Source organism: Nycticebus coucang, chromosome 9, assembly GCF_027406575.1.
Source record: "Nycticebus coucang isolate mNycCou1 chromosome 9, mNycCou1.pri, whole genome shotgun sequence".
Classification (NCBI taxonomy): domain Eukaryota; kingdom Metazoa; phylum Chordata; class Mammalia; order Primates; family Lorisidae; genus Nycticebus; species Nycticebus coucang.
The window spans coordinates 23,187,837-23,207,072 of record NC_069788.1 but is presented as its reverse complement, the minus strand read 5'-3'; the positions used below and the strand labels follow the sequence as shown (position 1 = coordinate 23,207,072).

The 19,236-nt window shown below is 36.9% G+C and overlaps 1 protein-coding gene across 3 annotated transcripts in view; it reads left to right on the top strand.

Annotated features, from left to right (window-relative positions):
• Positions 1-19,236, top strand: part of ZNF451 (zinc finger protein 451) — an 87,653-nt gene that overhangs the window by 27,354 nt on the left and 41,063 nt on the right. For 2 of the 3 annotated variants that reach the window (XM_053600940.1, XM_053600939.1), the window contains exons 4-7: positions 4,122-4,247; positions 8,905-9,016; positions 13,326-13,476; positions 15,588-15,714. In XM_053600940.1, coding sequence (XP_053456915.1) covers positions 4,122-4,247; positions 8,905-9,016; positions 13,326-13,476; positions 15,588-15,714 — 516 coding nt within the window. Of the gene's footprint in view, positions 1-4,121; positions 4,248-8,904; positions 9,017-13,325; positions 13,477-15,587; positions 15,715-19,236 lie in introns of those variants that run through there. The other variant, XM_053600941.1, reaches the window with a different exon arrangement.

The window sequence follows — 19,236 nt, the reverse complement described above, 5'->3', positions numbered from 1 at the left end:
TTCTGTGGTATAAAGATATTATTGAAAATATCAAAAAGCCTTATAGATACAGTGATGAGAAAAAGAGGAGTCATTTAAGTCTGTGGCCTAGAAAGTCAAGCTGTTGGAGAAACTGGAGAGCATTGTAAGTGGAATATCTTACAGGAGCCTGATGGTGGAATGACTACCATATATGTCCTGAAGAAACAGAGGATAAACTGTTCATTCATATTCTGTGCTGAAAGTGGTAAGAAGAAGTTAATGTAAAGTAGAACAATACTGCATTTTACGCTAAAAATAAAAAATCTCAGTCACTGAGAGAGCGGATTTATCAATATTGGAGTGAACACATGCCATTGATATGCTGGTCATGTAACAAAGATCTGTCATGATGAACTGAAAAATGAAGGGAACTATGAACATTCAACAGGCTTGTTGCAGAAATTTAAGGAAAGACACAGCATTGAATTTTTAAAGATGTGTGGTGATAAAGCATCTGTGGTGATCATGAAATGGAGAAATTCTTTGACAGGTTGCCAGGGTCATTGCTGATGAAAATCTGATGCCAAAACAAGTCTACAGTGCTGATGAAAAATCATTGTTTTAGTATTATTATCCCAGAAACAGTTGATGAGATGGCTTCTGTAGGAATTAAGGATCCTAAGGACAGAATACCTGTACTGGAATATACTAATGTAGCAGCCACACGTAAGTGTAAACTTGCTGTGTTGGGCTTCTCTACTTGATGTTCACAAGAAGTCTTAACCTGTGTTTATGTTAACAAAAAGACATGGATTACCAAGGATGTCTTTTCTGATTGGTTTCACAAACATTTTATACTAGTGGCTTGTATTGACTGCAAGAAGGCTGTATTGGATGAGGATTGCAAGAACTTGTTATTATTTGACAGCTGTTCTTCTCATCTTGCAGCTGAATTGCTTATGAAAAATAAAGTTCATGCCATGTACTTTCCTACAAATGTGACTTCATGAATTTAAGCATGTGATGAGAGGATATCCTTAGATTAGTGAAAGGTAAATGTCAAAACACTTTCTGGAATACCATCCTAGCAGCAATGAACAGAGGCATGTGTATAGGGTATTTTCAAAAGGATTTTAGCATGAAGGATGCTGTATATGCTGTTGCCAGTGCTTGGAACACAGTGACTAAAAACACAGTGGTATATGCCTGGCACAACCTCTGGCCTGCAACTGTGTTCAGTGATGATGAACAAAGTTAGTGACTTGGAAGGATTCTGTGTGTCAAGTGAGAAAAGTCTGACATCCCCTTAAATTTGCAAAAAAGATACCTTCAGAGTTTATCAGTAAGCTGGAAAAAAGTGAATTTCAAAGACTTTTTTTTAACACTGATAATGAGGCTCCAGTTTTCACTCACTGATCAAGGTGAGAATATTGACAGTGGTTATTAAGGTGGTTGTGATAATGTATATGAAGTTAACACTACAGAAAAAGTATCTATAGATGACGTGGTAGGATGAAGGACTAGACCAGTGCGTATTTATCACAGGATAAGAAATCGTGCCAGTTTTTAAAATCAAAGAGACTTCTAAGTCAAAAACCATTATTAATGAGGCAGATGACTCTGGAGGAAACCTTTTTAAAAAGCCATTTAGGAGAATGCCTCCTTATCACTAGAGAAACCACTTTCTGATCTCTCAACTGCTTCTGATATTTCTTCTCACCTAAAAACAAACAAAACCCACACACACAGTATACAGTAAACTTTTTTTTTTTTTTGGTAGAGACAAGAGTCTCACTTTATCGCCCTCGATAGAGTGCTATGGCATCACACAGCTCACAGCAACGTCCAGCTCCTGGGCTTAGGCAATTTTCCTGCCTCAGCCTCCCAAGTAGCTGGGACTACAGGCGCCCGCCACAATGCCCAGCTATTTTTTTGTTGCAGTTTGGTCGGGGCGGGTTTCAACCCGCCACCCTCGGTATATGGGCCCAGCGCCCTACCCACTGAGCCACAGGTGCTGCCCTGCAGTAAACTTTTAATCAAAGCACAGCATCATAAAAATGTATGGCGACTGAAATCCTGTCATGGTTTATTGTTGCTGTTAACAGCTGACTCAGGTGTTCTGATGCAACTGTGCTCGCAGTTGCCCTCAAAACAGGATTTTTCCACTGTGTTAATGGTATGTCTTATTTTTTACTGTTAAATACTTCTGTGTGAAAAAGTTTAAGAAAACGATTGTTCATCATTAACATAAATTCAGTCAGGAATGATGATGATGCCAAATAACCACAGATTGTCCCCATGGATGGCTGAGGTGGTGACATCTTTGTTTTCTGATTGTGTGATGTACACAGGCTTGCTTTCATGTACAAAATTAATAAAAAATACATGAAATTACCTTTAGGCTACATGTGTGAGATATATGAGAAACATAAATTAATTTTGTGTCGACTTGGGTCTCATGCCGAAGATACCTCATTATGTATGGGTAGATTTTCTAAAATCTGAAAAATACTCAAAATCCGAAACAGTTCTGGTCCTAAGTATTTTAGGCAAGAGATGCTCAATGTGTACGTACACTTGAACAAATATAAGTATACATAATCAAATACATTTTCCTATTGTTTTGCATGAACTTTATTAGGTAAATTGAGAATAAGAAAAGTTTTTATTTTATATTTTATTTTTACTTATTCTTTCTCTAATGCCCTTCTTTGTATATATCTGAGTTTTCTTTTTTCTTTTATTCTTTTCTGAGATGGGGTCTTGGCTGTGGTCACTTAGGCCAGTGGCATGGTCATAGTTCACTATAACCTCAGGCTCCTGGGCTCAAGGAATCCTCTTGCCTCAGCCTTTTAGTATGATTTGTAATGTTTTGTTGAAAGTGGACATGATGCACTGGGTAGAAGGAACTGTGGTAAATAGGGCATTGATAATGGAATGGTAAGGTGTAGGGGCAGGGCAGAGGGAGGTGCTCTATAGCCCTGTGATTAGACTTCAGTATTTAGGTGAACTTAATGTTCCTGAACTGTGACTTCACTAGTGCTTCTCAGGTTTCTCCCCCTTAGGTGGGACAGGATGGCAATAGCGGGTTGGAGTGAGGTATGATATTTTCCTTCACCCAGGTTAGTTAGGACTGATAAAACCCCAGCAAGTTAGGCTGTGGTTAAATAATTTCTCTTAAGGGCAAGTCTTGTTGGGGAGGGCAGACTCCTCCTGGTATTTCAGTATGCTTACTTGTCCCCTCCCCTGCCAGAAGCTTACGGGGATTTTTCTCCATTCTTCACTGTGAGAACCTGGTAGAGCTCCTGGAGGTAAGAACACAGAAGAGTGTGAGGACCCCTCTATGTCTGGGTGCCCTGGAGTTTTAACTCTTAGACATGTCCACACTGAGCATCCAGCAATTCAATTATATCTTGGTTTTACTACTCCAGTACTTACTCCTGTGGAGGGTTCTGCTGATGAGTTTCTGCTTTGGTAACTTAGTGTTCTTTATTTGCCCCCCTTTCTCCAATTTTAGGGGAGCAGCAGTTTGATCCATGACTTCATTTCTCAGATGTATGTAAAGAGAGTTGATCGGTTTGCTCAACTTTTTACTTATTATTAGGATGAAGTGGCAACTTGCTATGGTCCATATATGCTTCTTGGAAATTGGAAGTTACATCTATTTTTTTAAAATAATTTCTCTTTTTTTTGCAGTTTTTGGCCGGGGCTGGGCTTGAACCCACCACCTCCAGCATATGGGGCTGGTACCCTACCCCTTTGAGCCACAGGCGCCACCCTAAAATAATTTCTCTTAATACTGTCCTGGCACTGCTAAAAAACCAGAGCCAGAGATGTTTGTATTGTTAAATCTCTTGGAGGGTGGACTTAAAGGCTTGATGACATTACCTTATTGTCTCAGAGCAAAGCAGCCCAAAACTTTTCAATATCCAGATGATTATACACTGAATATATATACTAGCAGCTAATTTGTCTGAAACCAAAGATACTGATGGATAGTTGGCTGATATACAAAATACCATATAAAATATAAAATACATAAGATAGGTTCTTAAAAGAAGTAAATGGTTCTTTAGTACAGTAGCAGTTTGGAAAGTGGATATATGTTGTCCAAATGCTAATTTTGTTAATTGAATGAAAATTATTTTTTTCCATTATAGGAGAAGGTTAAACGCAAAGACCATATTGACCATCAGAAGGATAAAGTTGCTTTGACTCTGGCTCGTCTAGCCCGCCATGTTGAAGTAGAGAAACAGCAGAAAGAAGAGAAGAATAGAGCATTCCGGGTAAGTGTCTATTTTAATTGGTGTCTTACTGGATTATAGTATTGTTCATAATAAAGTTGTAAAGAGAAACTTTAATCAGAAAGAGTATGATTTTCTAAGTGTTGTGTATACTCTAGATAACACATCAGTTTAATTGTAATTCATAGTAGCTGTTTTTAGTTTGTTAGATTGTTATCCTGTGTGTATCTGTTGGAAAAAATACAATTAATTGAGTGGACTTTACTTTTGAGAATTAAAAATCATGAGATTTCTCAAAGCAGATGAGCAATTAAGAGTGTTTGGTTACTTTTCACAAAAGTGAAGAGTTTATCAGGGCTTTGATAGATATTAAGCTTTTATAAGGTTACTTTGTACCAAATAGAGCCAAACCACTTTCTTAAATTTCAACTTGTCTCACCAAATAAAATTCATTACTATGAGGAAGAAATTTGAAGCAGGGTTGCAGAAGAGCAGCTATGTGGAAAATGAAGTCTAATTTAGAATCTTGCATGAAACAGATGTTTTTGTTGATTTGCTTTAGAAGGCCCCAAATGAAGTTGAAGAACGTCCTCACTACTGGCAGGTATCTGTTAGGGTTTGTTAGGTAGAATGTTGACGAGTTGGGTAAAAAAAAACCCTCCATACTAAAACGAAAGTTTAAATCATGACATTGCCAGCAGCTGTTTGGATTTTAGCAAGTTACTTAACTTTTAAGTTTTATTCTGTGAAGGGGCAAGTTAAATGATCTTCCAAATCAGGATAAGCACTATGATTTTATAATTTTAACACCCATGTTTTTGATTCCATGGTCCCTTGGTTATCATAAAGAAATTTTTCTATAGCTTCTGTTTTAATATTTCTTAATTTGGTATAAAATCTTTAGGAGTAGGTTAGTTTGAGACTTCATGATATAATACCACTTAGATCATAATATTTTATTGTATTTTAAAATGTTCATTGCATAAAGACACACACGCGCACTATTATTTTTATCCTGGCAGAAACACTATTAACTTTTAAGAAAAGTTTCTTTTCCAAAACTTTGTTAAGTATCTTTTTTTTTTTAAATGGTCGTGGAGAAAATCTTTATGAGAGAGAAGACTATTTGCAAACTGTCTTACTATTCCCCAGACTTTCTGAGTGATGCTGGCCCCTTTTCCATGTAGTGTTATGGCCACATAGATAATAAAGCCTTTGTGATGAGCTCAGAATCTGCTACAGTCACTATGACAACTAAAGGTAGTTTTAGTTTCCACCCATATGTATGTTCATTCATTGTATTAAAGGTTTCACATTGAAGACATTATTTTAAATTGAAATTTTTCATTTTTTTTGTGTAGTCAGTTGTAAGGAATAAATTAGACAAGATTTTATTCTTATTTAAGGAGAAAACTGTCTTACAGAGGTGCGTTAGCCCATTGCTTGCAGTCCATCCATAATTTTGTTTTCCTTATTTGATTCCCCTTATAGATAACTTGTTGTTTAAAACTAGAGTGCAACATCCAAAAAAACAAAGAAAAAAATACCCAGAAAGGAAGATAATGAAACTGAAATAGAAATAATTTTTGAAGAATTCTAGTGAATGGTAATTCTGGCTAAAAATAGATACCATAGAAAGTATCTTTCAGCAAGAATGGAAAAATGGGCTTGGCGCCTGAAGTTCAGTGAGCAGGGCGCTGGCTGCATATATTGAGGCTGGCAGGTTCAAGCCCTACCACGACCTGCTAAACAACCATGACAACTGCAACCAAAAAATAGCCGGGCATTGTGGGCACCTGTAGTTCCAGCTACTTGGGAGGCTGAGACAAGAGAATTGCTTAAGCCCAAGAGTTTGAGGTTGCTGTGAGCAGTGACACTATGGCACTCTCCAGAGGGTGACATAATGAGACTCTGTCTTCACAAAAAAAAAAAAAAAAGGAAAAACGAATACCACATGTACTCAATACTAAATTAGAACTAGTTGATCAACAAGCAAAGTAGGTGTGAGGGGGGAGAAAGGGAAGGATCAGCTCAGATCTAACACATGTACAACACCCAGTTTCTGGGGGAAAGCACAATTATAACTTAAAGTACACAAAAACAAACTATGTAACCAAAATGTGTGTACCCCTATAATATTCTGAAATTAAAAAAAAAAGAAAATGAGTTTCAACTCTTCTACGCCTTCGTGAATTATTGGTGTCTTCATTATTAAAGTAAGTTATTTTTCTTTTGTGATGGAGAGGTTTTAAAGAAAAAAAGAATTATTAAAGTCTTCACTGGATACTGTCAAAGATCACTGTTCTGTGCTGACCAGGGGCCAGCTCCCAGCTTTGCTTATTGACATTCCAGGAGTTAAGATGACTTGCAGGAAGGGCTGTAACCCTAAAGTTTGTAGAAGTTGATTTGTGACAGAAAAAGGGGTACTAATTTTGGGATGATTTTAGTAAATCTTTTTTTGAGCATTGACTGTATATGCTCAGAATTCAAATTTTCTTGAAAGAAATGCCAGAGAACTTTTTTAAAATGTTTAATTTTAGTTATTGGAAGTTTTTTAAAAATAAATATGCTATTAGCTACTATGATGTAGTAGTGTTTAATCTCATTTAATTTCTTTAATTGGAAGGTTTTTATTGTAATGGATTTTTATAAAGAATTTTGATAAATGACTTCATTTTATACTTAAGAAAATGTCTTAGGATATACCTGTGAGGGGCTATTGCCAAATCTGGGTAAGCTTGATTATACTATTTGTTTCCTAAACATGTTATTCAGAACACTAATCCTATAGGGATACACTTAGAAAAAAAAAAAACATTTGAGTAGTTATGAAATTGGTTTACTGCACACTCTACATACAGAAACTCAAAGTGCATGGTAGCACTTTAGGGCTTCAAAAGTCCTATGTGAAAGGATCCTTTAAAAAAATTTTTTTTTTTTTTTTTTTTTTGAGAAGAGTCTCATGTTGTCCTCCACCGTGCTATGGCATCCTAGCTCACAGCAACCTCAAACTCTTGGGCTCAAGTGATTCTCTTGCCTCAGCCTCCTTAATAGCTGGGACTACAGGCACCTGCCCTAATACCCAGCTATTTTTAGAGATAAGGTCTCCTTCTGGCTCAGGCTGGTCTCCAACTCATGAACGCAGACAATCCACGTTCCTCAGTTTCCCAGAGTGCTGGGATTACAGGCGTGAGCCACACCACACCTGGCCTCATCCTTATAAATTTTCTGTTAAAGTCAGCATGTTAATGCATATCTAGTTTGATTATGGAGAATTAAAAAAAATTATATAATGCATATAACATACTTGAGAAGTAGTATTTGATGCCAGTACTTTGAAGAATGTGTAGATTTTCTTCAAATTAAAATCTTAATCCACACTTTTTTCCCCACTTACCCTTCCTAATAGAAAGTCTTATTACATTACTACCTTGGCTATGCATTATTCTGGCCTATTTCTTACAAATCTAGCGTTTTTGGCTCTGTAAATACTTATCATATACATATACATGTAAATCTTTTTGACAGACAGTGTGATATACTTATACAGTGCATGATTTCTAGAATCAAATTGCCAGAGTTTGGATTCTGGCATTGTTACATATCCTTGGGCAATTAATTCCGCCTGTTTGTACCTCAGTTGTTTTTTTAATCATAAGATAGGAATAGTAATAATCCTGTCTTAGAGTTATTGTGAGAATTAAATTTGAAGTCTTTTTAAAACAGTGGTAAGTGTTGGTTACCATATAATTCTTATATGCAGCATGATTAGAGAGTACACAAATTGTTTTTTGAGTAATTTAACTGGAAAGATTTAGGCTTATAGCAGAGCATCAGTTCAGTGGTTGGCATTGGCCAGTTACCTGTTGTAAATAAAGATTTATTATACTGCCATGCTCATTTGTATATGTTGTCTGTGACTATTCTCACACTTCAACAGCACAACTGAGTAGTTGCAGAGAGTGTAGGGCATGCAAAGCCTGAAGTATGTGTTATCTAGCCCTTTGTGGAACAGTTTGCCAACTCTCGATCTAGATAGCAACAAATGCTTTATACTGGCAAATATTAAGTGACAATGAATGTTTGCTTTTAATATTATTCACTGAACAAATATTTATTGGGGTCCTTCTGTATATTTTAGACTGCATTAGGAAAATTTAAAAATATATATAAAGTCTAAAAATGAAAAAATCTTTTACATTTCCATTCCCAGAGGTAGCCATTAATAACATTTAATATATAGAGTGGATATAAAGTTCATGTGCAATATAAATTGTGTTTATTTTTAGCCTTTTTTTCTCTCTGTAAACATATAAATTTAAATTATTCTTTGTTTTATTTTGCTTTGTTTGTTTAATACAATTTGGTGACCTATTTGGTATCAAAAGTATGTTCTCACATCATGGAAAAATTTTGGTGTTTCCAATGACTGCCATCAGTTATACATACCATAATTTACTTAAACAATACTTATTGTAGAGATGTAGGTTGTACTGAACTTTGTGCAAATAACATTGAGATCTCATCTTAGACCATGAATTTTTATTTTGATGTATTTCTTTGGCATAGATTACTAGATGTGGAGTTGTGGAGAGAAAGAGTAATCAGTATTTTCTGATCGCTGATTTGTCAAAATCCTTTTCTCAAGGAAACCAGCATAGTAATCATAAGTTAATTTAGTTTTTCTTAATACCTCTAGGAGAAAATAGATTTTCAGCATGCTCATGGGTTACAAGAATTGGAATTTATTCGAGGACATTCTGATACAGAAGCAGCAAGACTATGTGTGGACCAATGGCTAAAAATGCCAGGTACTCTTTAGAGACTACATTAAGGTTACTGAGCTTTCCCAGAGCCTAAATGCGGAAAGTATATCTGTTTTATTCAGTTGCTAATAAGCATATAAGGTGTTGAAATTTAGTTTCAATGATCTAATACCACCTCATAATGGCTTGTTTTATAATGGCCTACTTTACTAATTGTCTTCCTTCTTTATCCCACATATATTTGAGTATAAACAACATAAGTCAGCCCTGAGCTCATTAGCTATCATTTGTTCATTCATGTATTTAATACTTACTGTGTGAACTAGTATATGTGTCTACAGGAGCATGTCTAATAGGTTATATACAGTCAGGAAAGGTTTTGCTAAGGAAATGGAATTTAAACTGATATCTAGATGATTAGTGTTTACTTTTTTTTTGTCAATGCAGCCTTTGTAGATGTCCTCAGAGGAGATTGTCTAAAGCATTGGGTAGTTTATTCATTATTAATTCTTTGCAGACCTGAGATTCCTAGTAGAGTTCCTGTGTAACTTTCTCCCCTGACCCTATAATTTGGTGGAATTTTCAAGAGGTAGTATGAGAGCCCCACTGTGGCAACTTTTATTAGCCTGTCTTATAGAATATCTACTGAGACCTTAAAGGCTTAGGATGTCCACAGATACCTCAGCTGTGGATTTAATCTAGCAGAAGGTTTGCTTGCAGGAAGTCATCAGAAATATCTATGCATGGAATGCTTACCTTTGTTGAACCTAGAAATCTTGTGTTTTAAAGTTAATTTTCAAGGGGCTTTCCCCTTGAATAGCATCAATTTCTACTTACAAAAGAATTCTAATAATGTATATTTATTGGTATTTAGCAGTTCATCCCATTTGATACCTAACATAATACAATAGATTTTTTGACATTTGGCCACTTTCTTAAACTATACTTCCTCCTTATCTCTCAGTCTGCTTACTTGCAAACTTCTACCCACCTCCCCTCCTTTTAAATACTTTCTTCTCTTTTTTTCTTACTGTGGGTAAATACATGGCCCATAGATAGTACTCAATAAAGCACTAAGAGATTGGTAAGTTAATATCACCAATATATGTTGTATATCACATCAGCTTCTGCAATAAGCCTATCTAGATTTATTTATGCTATGTAAATTTGGTTACCCAGCTACCTTTGATCTCATAGTACTTCTTCATTCATTTTTTTAATACAGTGTTTACCTTAATATGTTAGATTGGTCTGTTTATATGTTTGTCTCTTCCACTAGACTGTATATACCTTGGGGACAGAGACCAAATCCTACTAATCCTTTGTTGTGTCAATTTCTTAAAAGAGTCTCCAGCTTAGAAATGCTCAATAAATGTTGGCTGAATATTCTATAGGGGTGTGCTATAAATATTTGCAATAACGAACACAGAAAGAAAGCGTGGAATTTAGGTTCTACATGAGACTGCTACTCAGTTAAACAAAAGAATACTGTGGCATTCCAGATCTACTTTGGCAAAAGATACATAGAAAATGTGGTAAACAATTTTGCCTCTCGGGGTATTCTTTTAAAGCTTATAGTATTTAAAAAATACCTCAATGTTTATTCAGTTCTTAGTGTTAATGACTAGCTTAGTAGTTTCACCTTCTCTGTATCAGAATCACCTAGGATGTTTTAAACAGATGGGTAAGCCTTCTCATCTCCAGAGATTCATCTGTAGTTTTGAGAAGATCCCTAGGTGGATAGGAAAATGGGCTAGAACTATAAAGCTTTATCATCTATAAGATGTTTATTCTAAAAATTGTTTATCTCATGCGTCTGACACTTTCAAGTCCTACATATAATGGTTGTAATATGCCCTTTAGACCTAATCCCTGGCCTCCAGGTTGTCAGAATATTTTAATGCATTGTAAATTAAACTCTCGAACATCTCTCTATGTATATTCCTGAGAGGTCAAGTGGGAACAAATGCGTTATTTAGGTGTATCTTTATTGTACTCGTAGGACTTGGTATTTTGTATGTCTTCAGGTCATACCTGGCTCATTGATGGCTAAAGATTTTGAGCCTGGAGTTGAGGTTTGTAGTTATGTTCTTTTTTGTGATGGGCTCAGCTTCTTGCTTGGTTCCTGAAGCAGTGTAAAAATAGTTTAGGAGCTTTTGCTTAAACAGCTACTCTAGTACTGGGCTGTATTAGGTATGGTGCTATTCCATAAATGGGCTTTAGAGATTTCTGATATTTTTTAAAGGAGTATAGTTGGGAAAAAACAGGAGTCAGGTCATTGTTCTCTTTAATTATAAAAAGTGAGATTCTACTTCTCAATAGCAATAAAGGACTCAATTCACCTCAAAGTAAGTACTCACTACTATAATTCATTTCTTTGATTAGAAGTACTTTTAAGTACTTTATAATCGATCTATTCTTTATGGATCTTTACACTTGAGCCAGTTTGCATAAATTTGAAAACTCAGTAATTTTAAAGCAATGCTTTCTATACTATTTAGGGGAAAAAAGTTCTTTAAACATCTGTATTTTTTTTTTTTTGGTCTTTGTTTTTTTGTTTTTATTTTTTGCAGTTTAGGCCAAGGCCGGGCTTGAACCCACCACCTCTGGTATATGGGGCTGGCGCCCCATTCTTTGGGCCACAGGTGCCACCCCTAAACATCTGTATTTAAATAGGCCTTTTTTAAGGCCTTTCAATAGGGAAGCCTTACTTTCTTTCAAGGGATTTTTTCCAACTTTATTTTTATCCAGAGCCTTTATTTCTAGCTAAGTAAAGGTCCTAATGGCAGACATCTGGAATGTGGATGGACAGTTATAAAAATTGTCATAATTCTGATTGCTGCATTAAAAAAGATAAACAAATGTATTTTCATTCAGTGCCTTCTTAATACTAAGGTATGGTTAATATTATGCTGTCCATTACTTGTTGTCAGAATGCATTTATAAACATTTGGACAGTTTGGTAGAAATATTCCCCCATAAAGACTAACACAGAGGAAAAATGGTTAAAACCTTAAGCCTATATAACCATTTGGGTATTTTAAAACTAGATTATGTTAAGAGAACAATGCTATTCTAGTTAAATGCTCAGGGGCTTTGTAGAAACTGCCATAAAGATAAATACCCAGTTGGATTTTTTTGCTTTGTTTGAGACAGGGTCTCTCTATTATTACAAAAGAGAAATAGTAATCCAACTGTGTATCAGAATACTGGCCATTGTTTTTTATGCAGCATAACCCTATATATTTTCCATCATGTGTCATGTATTGGGAATTTCCCTGAGAACAAAATTTGGCCAGAGGGATTAGTTTATAAGAGTTTTGTGATTTTTAAGACCAGGATTATAAAGAAAGAGATGAAGATCATGATGAAGAGAGATTAATTAAGAGAAGTTTGGTGGGCAAACTGATGAACTTTCTTTTTTTTTTTTTCTTTTTTTTTTTTTTTTTTTGTAGAGACAGAGTCTCACTGTACCGCCCTCGGGTAGAGTGCCGTGGCGTCACACGGCTCACAGCAACCTCTAACTCTTGGGCTTACGCGATTCTCTTGCCTCAGCCTCCCGAGCAGCTGGGACTACAGGCGCCCGCCACAACGCCCGGCTATTTTTTTGTTGCAGTTTGGCCGGGGCTGGGCTTGAACCCGCCACCCTCGGCATATGGGGCCGGCGCCCTACTCACTGAGCCACAGGCGCCGCCCGCAAACTGATGAACTTTCTAATCGGCTATTTAAAGGGACAAAGTAGAATAAATAAAAAGAGGAAAGCTATCAACAATAAGTGAATCTCTGCTTTGTGTTCTATAAGTCTGTTCTTACTGACACCTGCATTACTTGAAGTCCAGATTGGAGCCAATTGATCTCAGTGGCTGGATTTCTCAGAAAGTAACATTCTTATCCTCCTCCCCATCACCTGCCTTCTCCACCCCAGTTACAATATTTAACATAATTTTCTAAACATAATTTTCATGGAGCCCAGACCCTCTATAATATAACTAAGCCTTATAATAATACACTTAACATGTTTTAAAGAGACTAAGGATTAGAAAATCTTTGCTAATTCATACAAATGAAATGAATGGAGTAGGGCCTTGACTTTCTAAAGCATTTTAACATTTTTTGGCTGTTGAACTAAAGGAAATGGATTTTTTCCTGAGAATGCTACTTGGAGATGTTAAGGGCATTTTGAGGGGGGTCAAAACAAATAACTATTACTTTTAGATTATTAACATCATTTATGAGAGGCTATAAACAATTAGGACCATTCAAGTTATGCTATATCATAATTTTCATTATTTTGTCATAATTTTGACTATGAAATAACTGCAGAAACTTAAGAGTTTATATTGTAATGACGCAGGACTCAAAACAGGCACAATTAATTCTGGAACAAAAAATTCATTCCGAAGAGGAGGCCCAACGGTGGTATCTGGGAAGCCAATTTTATGTCCTATAATGCATTGTAACAAGGAATTTGACAATGGCCACCTTCTCTTAGGACATTTGAAAAGGTAAGTAGGATATTCAGAACAGTGGATGCTGCAAGCAAGATACCTCTCTGTCATTATTATTATAGCATTATATGTATTCCAGACTCGAATAGGTTTTTTATGATATAATTATTTCTAATTTACATTTCTTTTTTTTTTTTTTTTGTAGAGACAGAGTCTCACTTTATGGCCCTCGGTAGAGTGCCGTGGCCTCACACAGCTCACAGCAACCTCCAACTCCTGGGCTTGAGCGATTCTCTTGCCTCAGCCTCCCCAGTAGCTGGGACTACAGGTGCCCGCCACAACGCCCGGCTATTTTTTGGTTGCAGTTTGGCCAGGGCCGGGTTTGAACTCGCCACCCTCGGTATATGGGGCTGGCGCCCTACTGACTGAGCCACAGGCGCCGCCCTAATTTACATTTCTTAAGTTTCCTAGAAGGTTTGGTGAAGTCACAAATTTCTAATGATATTCTGTCTTTTGTTTTTTTTTTTTTTTTTTTGGAGACTCTTACTTGCTTGCCCAAGGCTAGCGTGAGTGCCATGATGTCAGCCTAACTTAGCAACCTCAAACTTCAGGGTTCAAGTGATCCTGCTGCCTAAGCCTCCCAAGTAGCTGGGACTACAGGCACCTGCCACATCACCTGGCTACTTTTTTCCATTTTTAGTAGAGAAGGGGTCTCACTATTGTTCAGGCTGGTCTTGAACTCCTGAGTTCTAGAGATCTTCCTGCTTCAGCCTCCTAGAGTGCTAGGATTATAGGTGATATTCTTTTTTCTTTGAGTATGGTTTTTAAGTATGTGTTTTCTCCTAGTCTATTTCATAAAATTCTGAATAGATTTTTTACATTGAAGTTCAGTTGGATCAGTTTTAGAGAGATGTAGCCTATAAATATAAATTTCAATAGAGCACTTAACATAATTTGGTCTAGTCTGAAGAAAGCTAATATGGCATTACAAAATAAAGGCTTAAGGCAAGTCAATGTAAGCAAAATTAATAATAAAGAAAAATTTTATTTATGAAATCCATTTTGTCAATTTATTGAGTTTTCAAATAGTAGAGCTTAAGACAGTGGATATCAAGGGAATGTGGTTTTAAAGGTATTAAACACTCTTTCCCCCATCGTCTCCCTTTATAATAACAGCTAAAAGATGAGAACTGGACAGTTTGGCTCTCTAAGCCATTGTCTTTTCCAGATGTCTCACTATAATGGGTAAGATGAAAATTAAAAGGATTTAAAAGCCATTCATAGGTAATAGAGGTGTGCCAGAAATTAATGTGAGATTATTATTACAGTGGTTCATTTAAGTTTATTTATGAGACTTAGGGTAACCAAAGCAAAAAGTAAAAGATGATGGGCTTATATTTTTCAAACTGGAAGCTTTACTAGCTTCGCAAGAAACTCCTAAATTGATTTTGTTGGATTGCAAGTATTTTTATTTTTTTGAAACAGAATCTCACTCTTTCACCCAGGCTGGAGTACAGTGATAACTATCATAGCTCACTGCAACTTCAAACTCCTGAGCTCAAGTGATCTGCTTCAGCCTCCCAATTAGCTGGGACTATAGATGCCTGCCACTGTACCTGGCTAGTTTTTCTATTTTCAGTACAGACAGGGTCTTGCTCTTGCTTAGGTTGTTCTCCAACGGGATCTTCAGCTAACTGGTTATCATCATCTGAGGGCGTTACCTAGTATACAGGAGCCACTTGATATGTCTTAAAGATGAAGAACATTATTTAATTTTCAAGTAGAAAAGTGTAACATTCTGGGCGGCGCCTGTGGCTCAGTGAGTAGGGCGCCAGCCCCATATGCCGAGGGTGGTGGGTTCAAACCCAGCCCCGGCCAAACTGCAACAAAAAAATAGCCGGGCGCTTGTAGTCCCAGCTACTCGGGAGGCTGAGGCAAGAGAATTGCATAAGCCCAAGAGTTAGAGGTTGCTGTGAGCCATGTGACGCCACGGCACCCTACCCAAGGGTGGTACAACGAGACTCTGTCTCTACCAAAAAAAAAAAACACAAAAAAAAGAAAAGTGTAACATTCTGCATGTATTTATGTGTTTAGCTTCACAATTGAAACAACATAGTTTTTCCCCTGGAATGCAGATTTTTCTTATATTACCTCTCTCTTCTGAGCAGGTTTGATCACTCTCCGTGTGATCCAACAATTACATTGCATGGACCTTTCTTCAGTTCTTTTGCTTGTGTGGTATGTTATAAAAAATTTGTTACTCAACAGCAATATGAGGATCACCTTTCTACTAAGGTAAGAGCATGTCCTAAGTTAAGAGTATTCTTTTCCTGGGTAGCCATCAAGTTGGGTGTGAAGGTTTTTTTTTGCTGCTCTTAAACTTGCAATCACTAGTGATATACATATGGATAAAAATTATGAATGTCTATTGAAATAAAATGATTTGGGCCATTGAATTAATGTTCACAGGTAAACTTGGTGGCTGAGAGCCTTCAGTCCTTGAGATTATCATCAAAATTCTTTCTTTCAGCTTGGCGCCTGTAGCACAGTGGTTACTGCGCCAGCCACATACACTGAGGCTGACGGGTTTGAATCCAGCCCAGGCCAGCTAAACAACAATAACAACTGCAACAAAAAATAGCTGGGTGTTTTGGCAGGTGCTTGTAGTCCCAGCAACTTGGGAGGCTGAGGCAAGAGAATCGCTTAAACCCAAGAGTTTGAGGTTACCGTGAGCTGTGACGCTACAGTACTCTACCAAGGGTGATGGTGAAACTCTGTCTTAAAAAAAAAAAAAAATCCTTTCTTTCATGCAGTTGCTCTATGAAATCATAGTAAATTACTTTCTTCAAGATACTTTATGAGCTAGTTAGATGATGAGAACTAAAAACCTATTCTCCTATTTTATTTATTTATTTTTTTAAGACAGAGTCTTACTTCGTCACCCTCAGTACAATGCCATGACATCTTAGCTCACAGCAACCTCAAACTCTTGGGCTCAAGTGATCCTCTTGCCTCAGCCTCCCGAGTAGCTAGAACTACAGGCATTCCACCACAACACCCAGCTATTTTTTAGAGACGGGGTCTTGCTCTGGCTCAGGCTGGTCTCAAACCTGTGAGCTCAGGCAGTCCACCTGCCTCAGTCCCCCAAGTGTTGTTATCTTATTTTTGAGGCAGAGTCTTGGCTCAGAAAATAGAGAAAAACTTCCATTTGTCACCCCTGGGTGGAGTGCAGTGGCATCAGCCTAGCTCATTGCAACCTCAGATTCCTGTGCTAAAGTGTTTCTCCTGCGTCAGCCTCTCATGTAGCTGGGGCCACAGGTGTGCTTCACCATACTTAGCTAATTTTTTTATTTTTAGTAGAGATAGGTTCTTGTTCTTGTTCAGCTTGGTCTTGACCTCCTGAGCTCAAGCAGTCCTCCTGCCTTGGATTCCCAGAGTACTAGGATTACAGGCATGATCCTCTGTATGTGACATAAAAATTTGTTCTTAAGTCTACTACCTTTCACTGCCTATTGAAATGTTGAGGCCAGGTAGAAAGTAACAACTTGTTTATGAATGCTAGAATTAAGAAATAGATCTAATACTTAAAAGGCTGTGTCTCTTACGAAGTATTAAGTCTCAAGGGACATGAGTTGATTCATGGACATGCAAGTCCATGTAATGTAGTACTCTAATAGATTTTTACCATATTTGATAGTAGATATATCTTTAATGAATAACATTACAAAAATAATCCATGTTCATTGTGGAAAAAATTTTAAATGTTAACCAAAAATTCAGAAATAATCCTTAATTTCACAGAGATAACCACTGTTAACATTTTAATATATATTTTTACTGTTTCTCCATATATAGATAATTATTTTTACATAAGATATCTAAATTGTTTTGTGATTAAAAGCAGCGATCTGTTACAAACATAAATGCATAAGTATTTGTTGAATCAATGCATATATATTTCTGTATTTTGAATCAATGAATAGAGTGGCGCCTGTGGCTCAGTGCATAGGGCACCGGCCCCATATACCGAGGGTGGTGGGTTTGAACCCGGCCCCAGCCAAACTGCAACAGAAAATAGCCGGGTGTTCTGGCGGGTACCTGTAGTCCCAGCTAATTGGGAGGCTGAAACAAGAGAATCACCTAAGCCCAGTTTATTTCTAAATATTATCCTACACCCAAGAGTTGGAGGTTGCTGTGAGCTGTGTGACGCCACAGCACTCTACCGAGGGCGATAAAAATGAGACTCTGTCTCTTAAAAAAAAAAATATATATATATATATAAATGAATAGTTTTTTTTTTTTTTAGTGTGCTTGGCCATTTTTTTTATTGATGATTCATTGAGGGTACAAGATGTGTCACACACTGAGACCCCAACCCCCCTTCCTTCTTCCCTTTCTCTGCTCTTCCTTTTCTCCACTCCCTCCCTCCTTTTCTCTCTCTGCTCTCCCCTTTCCCCACCCCCACTGTGTCATTAATTGTCATTAATTGTCCTCAAATCAAGATTGAATACATAGGATTCATGCATCTCCATTTTTGTGATGCTTTACTGAGAATAATGTGTTCCATTTCCATCTAGGTTAATACAAATGCTGTAAAGTCTCCATTTTTTTTAATGGTATACACGTACCACAGCTTGTTAATCCATTCCTGAGTTGGAGGTCATTTAGGCTATTTCCACATTTTGGTGATTATAAATTGAGCTGCAAAAAACAGTATAGTACAAGTGTCCTTATGATAAAAGGGTTTTTTCCTTCTGGATAGATGCCCAGTAAGGGGATTGCAGGATCAAACGGGAGGTCTAGCTTGAGTTCTTTGAGGTTTCTCCATACTTCCTTCCAAAAAGGTTGTATTAGCTTACAGTCTCACCAGCAGTGTGAAAGTGTTCCTTTCTCTCTATAGCCACGCCAGCATGTGCAGTTTTGAGATTTTGTGATGTGGGTCATTCTCTTTGGGGTTAGATGATATCTCAGGGTAGTTTTGATTTGCATTTCTCTGATAATTAAGGATGATGAGCATTTTTTCATATGTTTGCTAGCCATTCGTCTGTCTTCTTGAGAGAAGGTTCTGTTCATCTCTCTTCCCCATTGACATATATATGGGATTATTGGCTTTTTTGTAGATTAAGTTTTCTTTAAATCTAGTCATTCAGCTTTTGTCTGATTCAAAATATGCAAATATCCTTTCCCAATGTGTAGGTTGTCTAGTTGCTTTGGTTGTGGTCTCCTTAGCTGTACAGAAGCTTTTCAGTTTAATTAAGTCCCATTTATTTATTTTTGTTGTTATTACAATTGCCATGACAGTCTTCTTCATAAGTCTTTCCCCAGGCGGATATCTTCCAGTGTTTTTCCTATGCTTTCTTTGAGGATTTTTATTGTTTCATGCCTTAAATTTAAGTCCTTTATCCATCTTGAATCAATTTTTGGGAGTGGTGAAAGGTGTGGGTCCAGTTTCAGTCTTTTACATATAGATATCCAATTCTCCCAGCACCATTTATTGAATAGGGAGTCTTTCCCCCAGTGTATGTTCTTGTTTGGTTTATTGAAGATTAGGTAGTTATAAGTTTGTTTCATTTCCTGGTTTTCTGTTCAATTCCAAATGTCTATGTCTCTATTTTTGTGCCAGTACCATGTTGTCTTGACCACTACAGCCTTGTAGTACAGCCTAAAATTTGGTAGGCTGATGCCCCGGCTTTATTTTTATTACTAAGAACTGCCTAGCTATATGGGGTTTTTTCTGGTTCCAAACAAAATGCAGAATCCTTTTTTCCAAGTCTTGAAAGTATGATGTTGGTACTTTAATAGGAATGGCGTTGAATC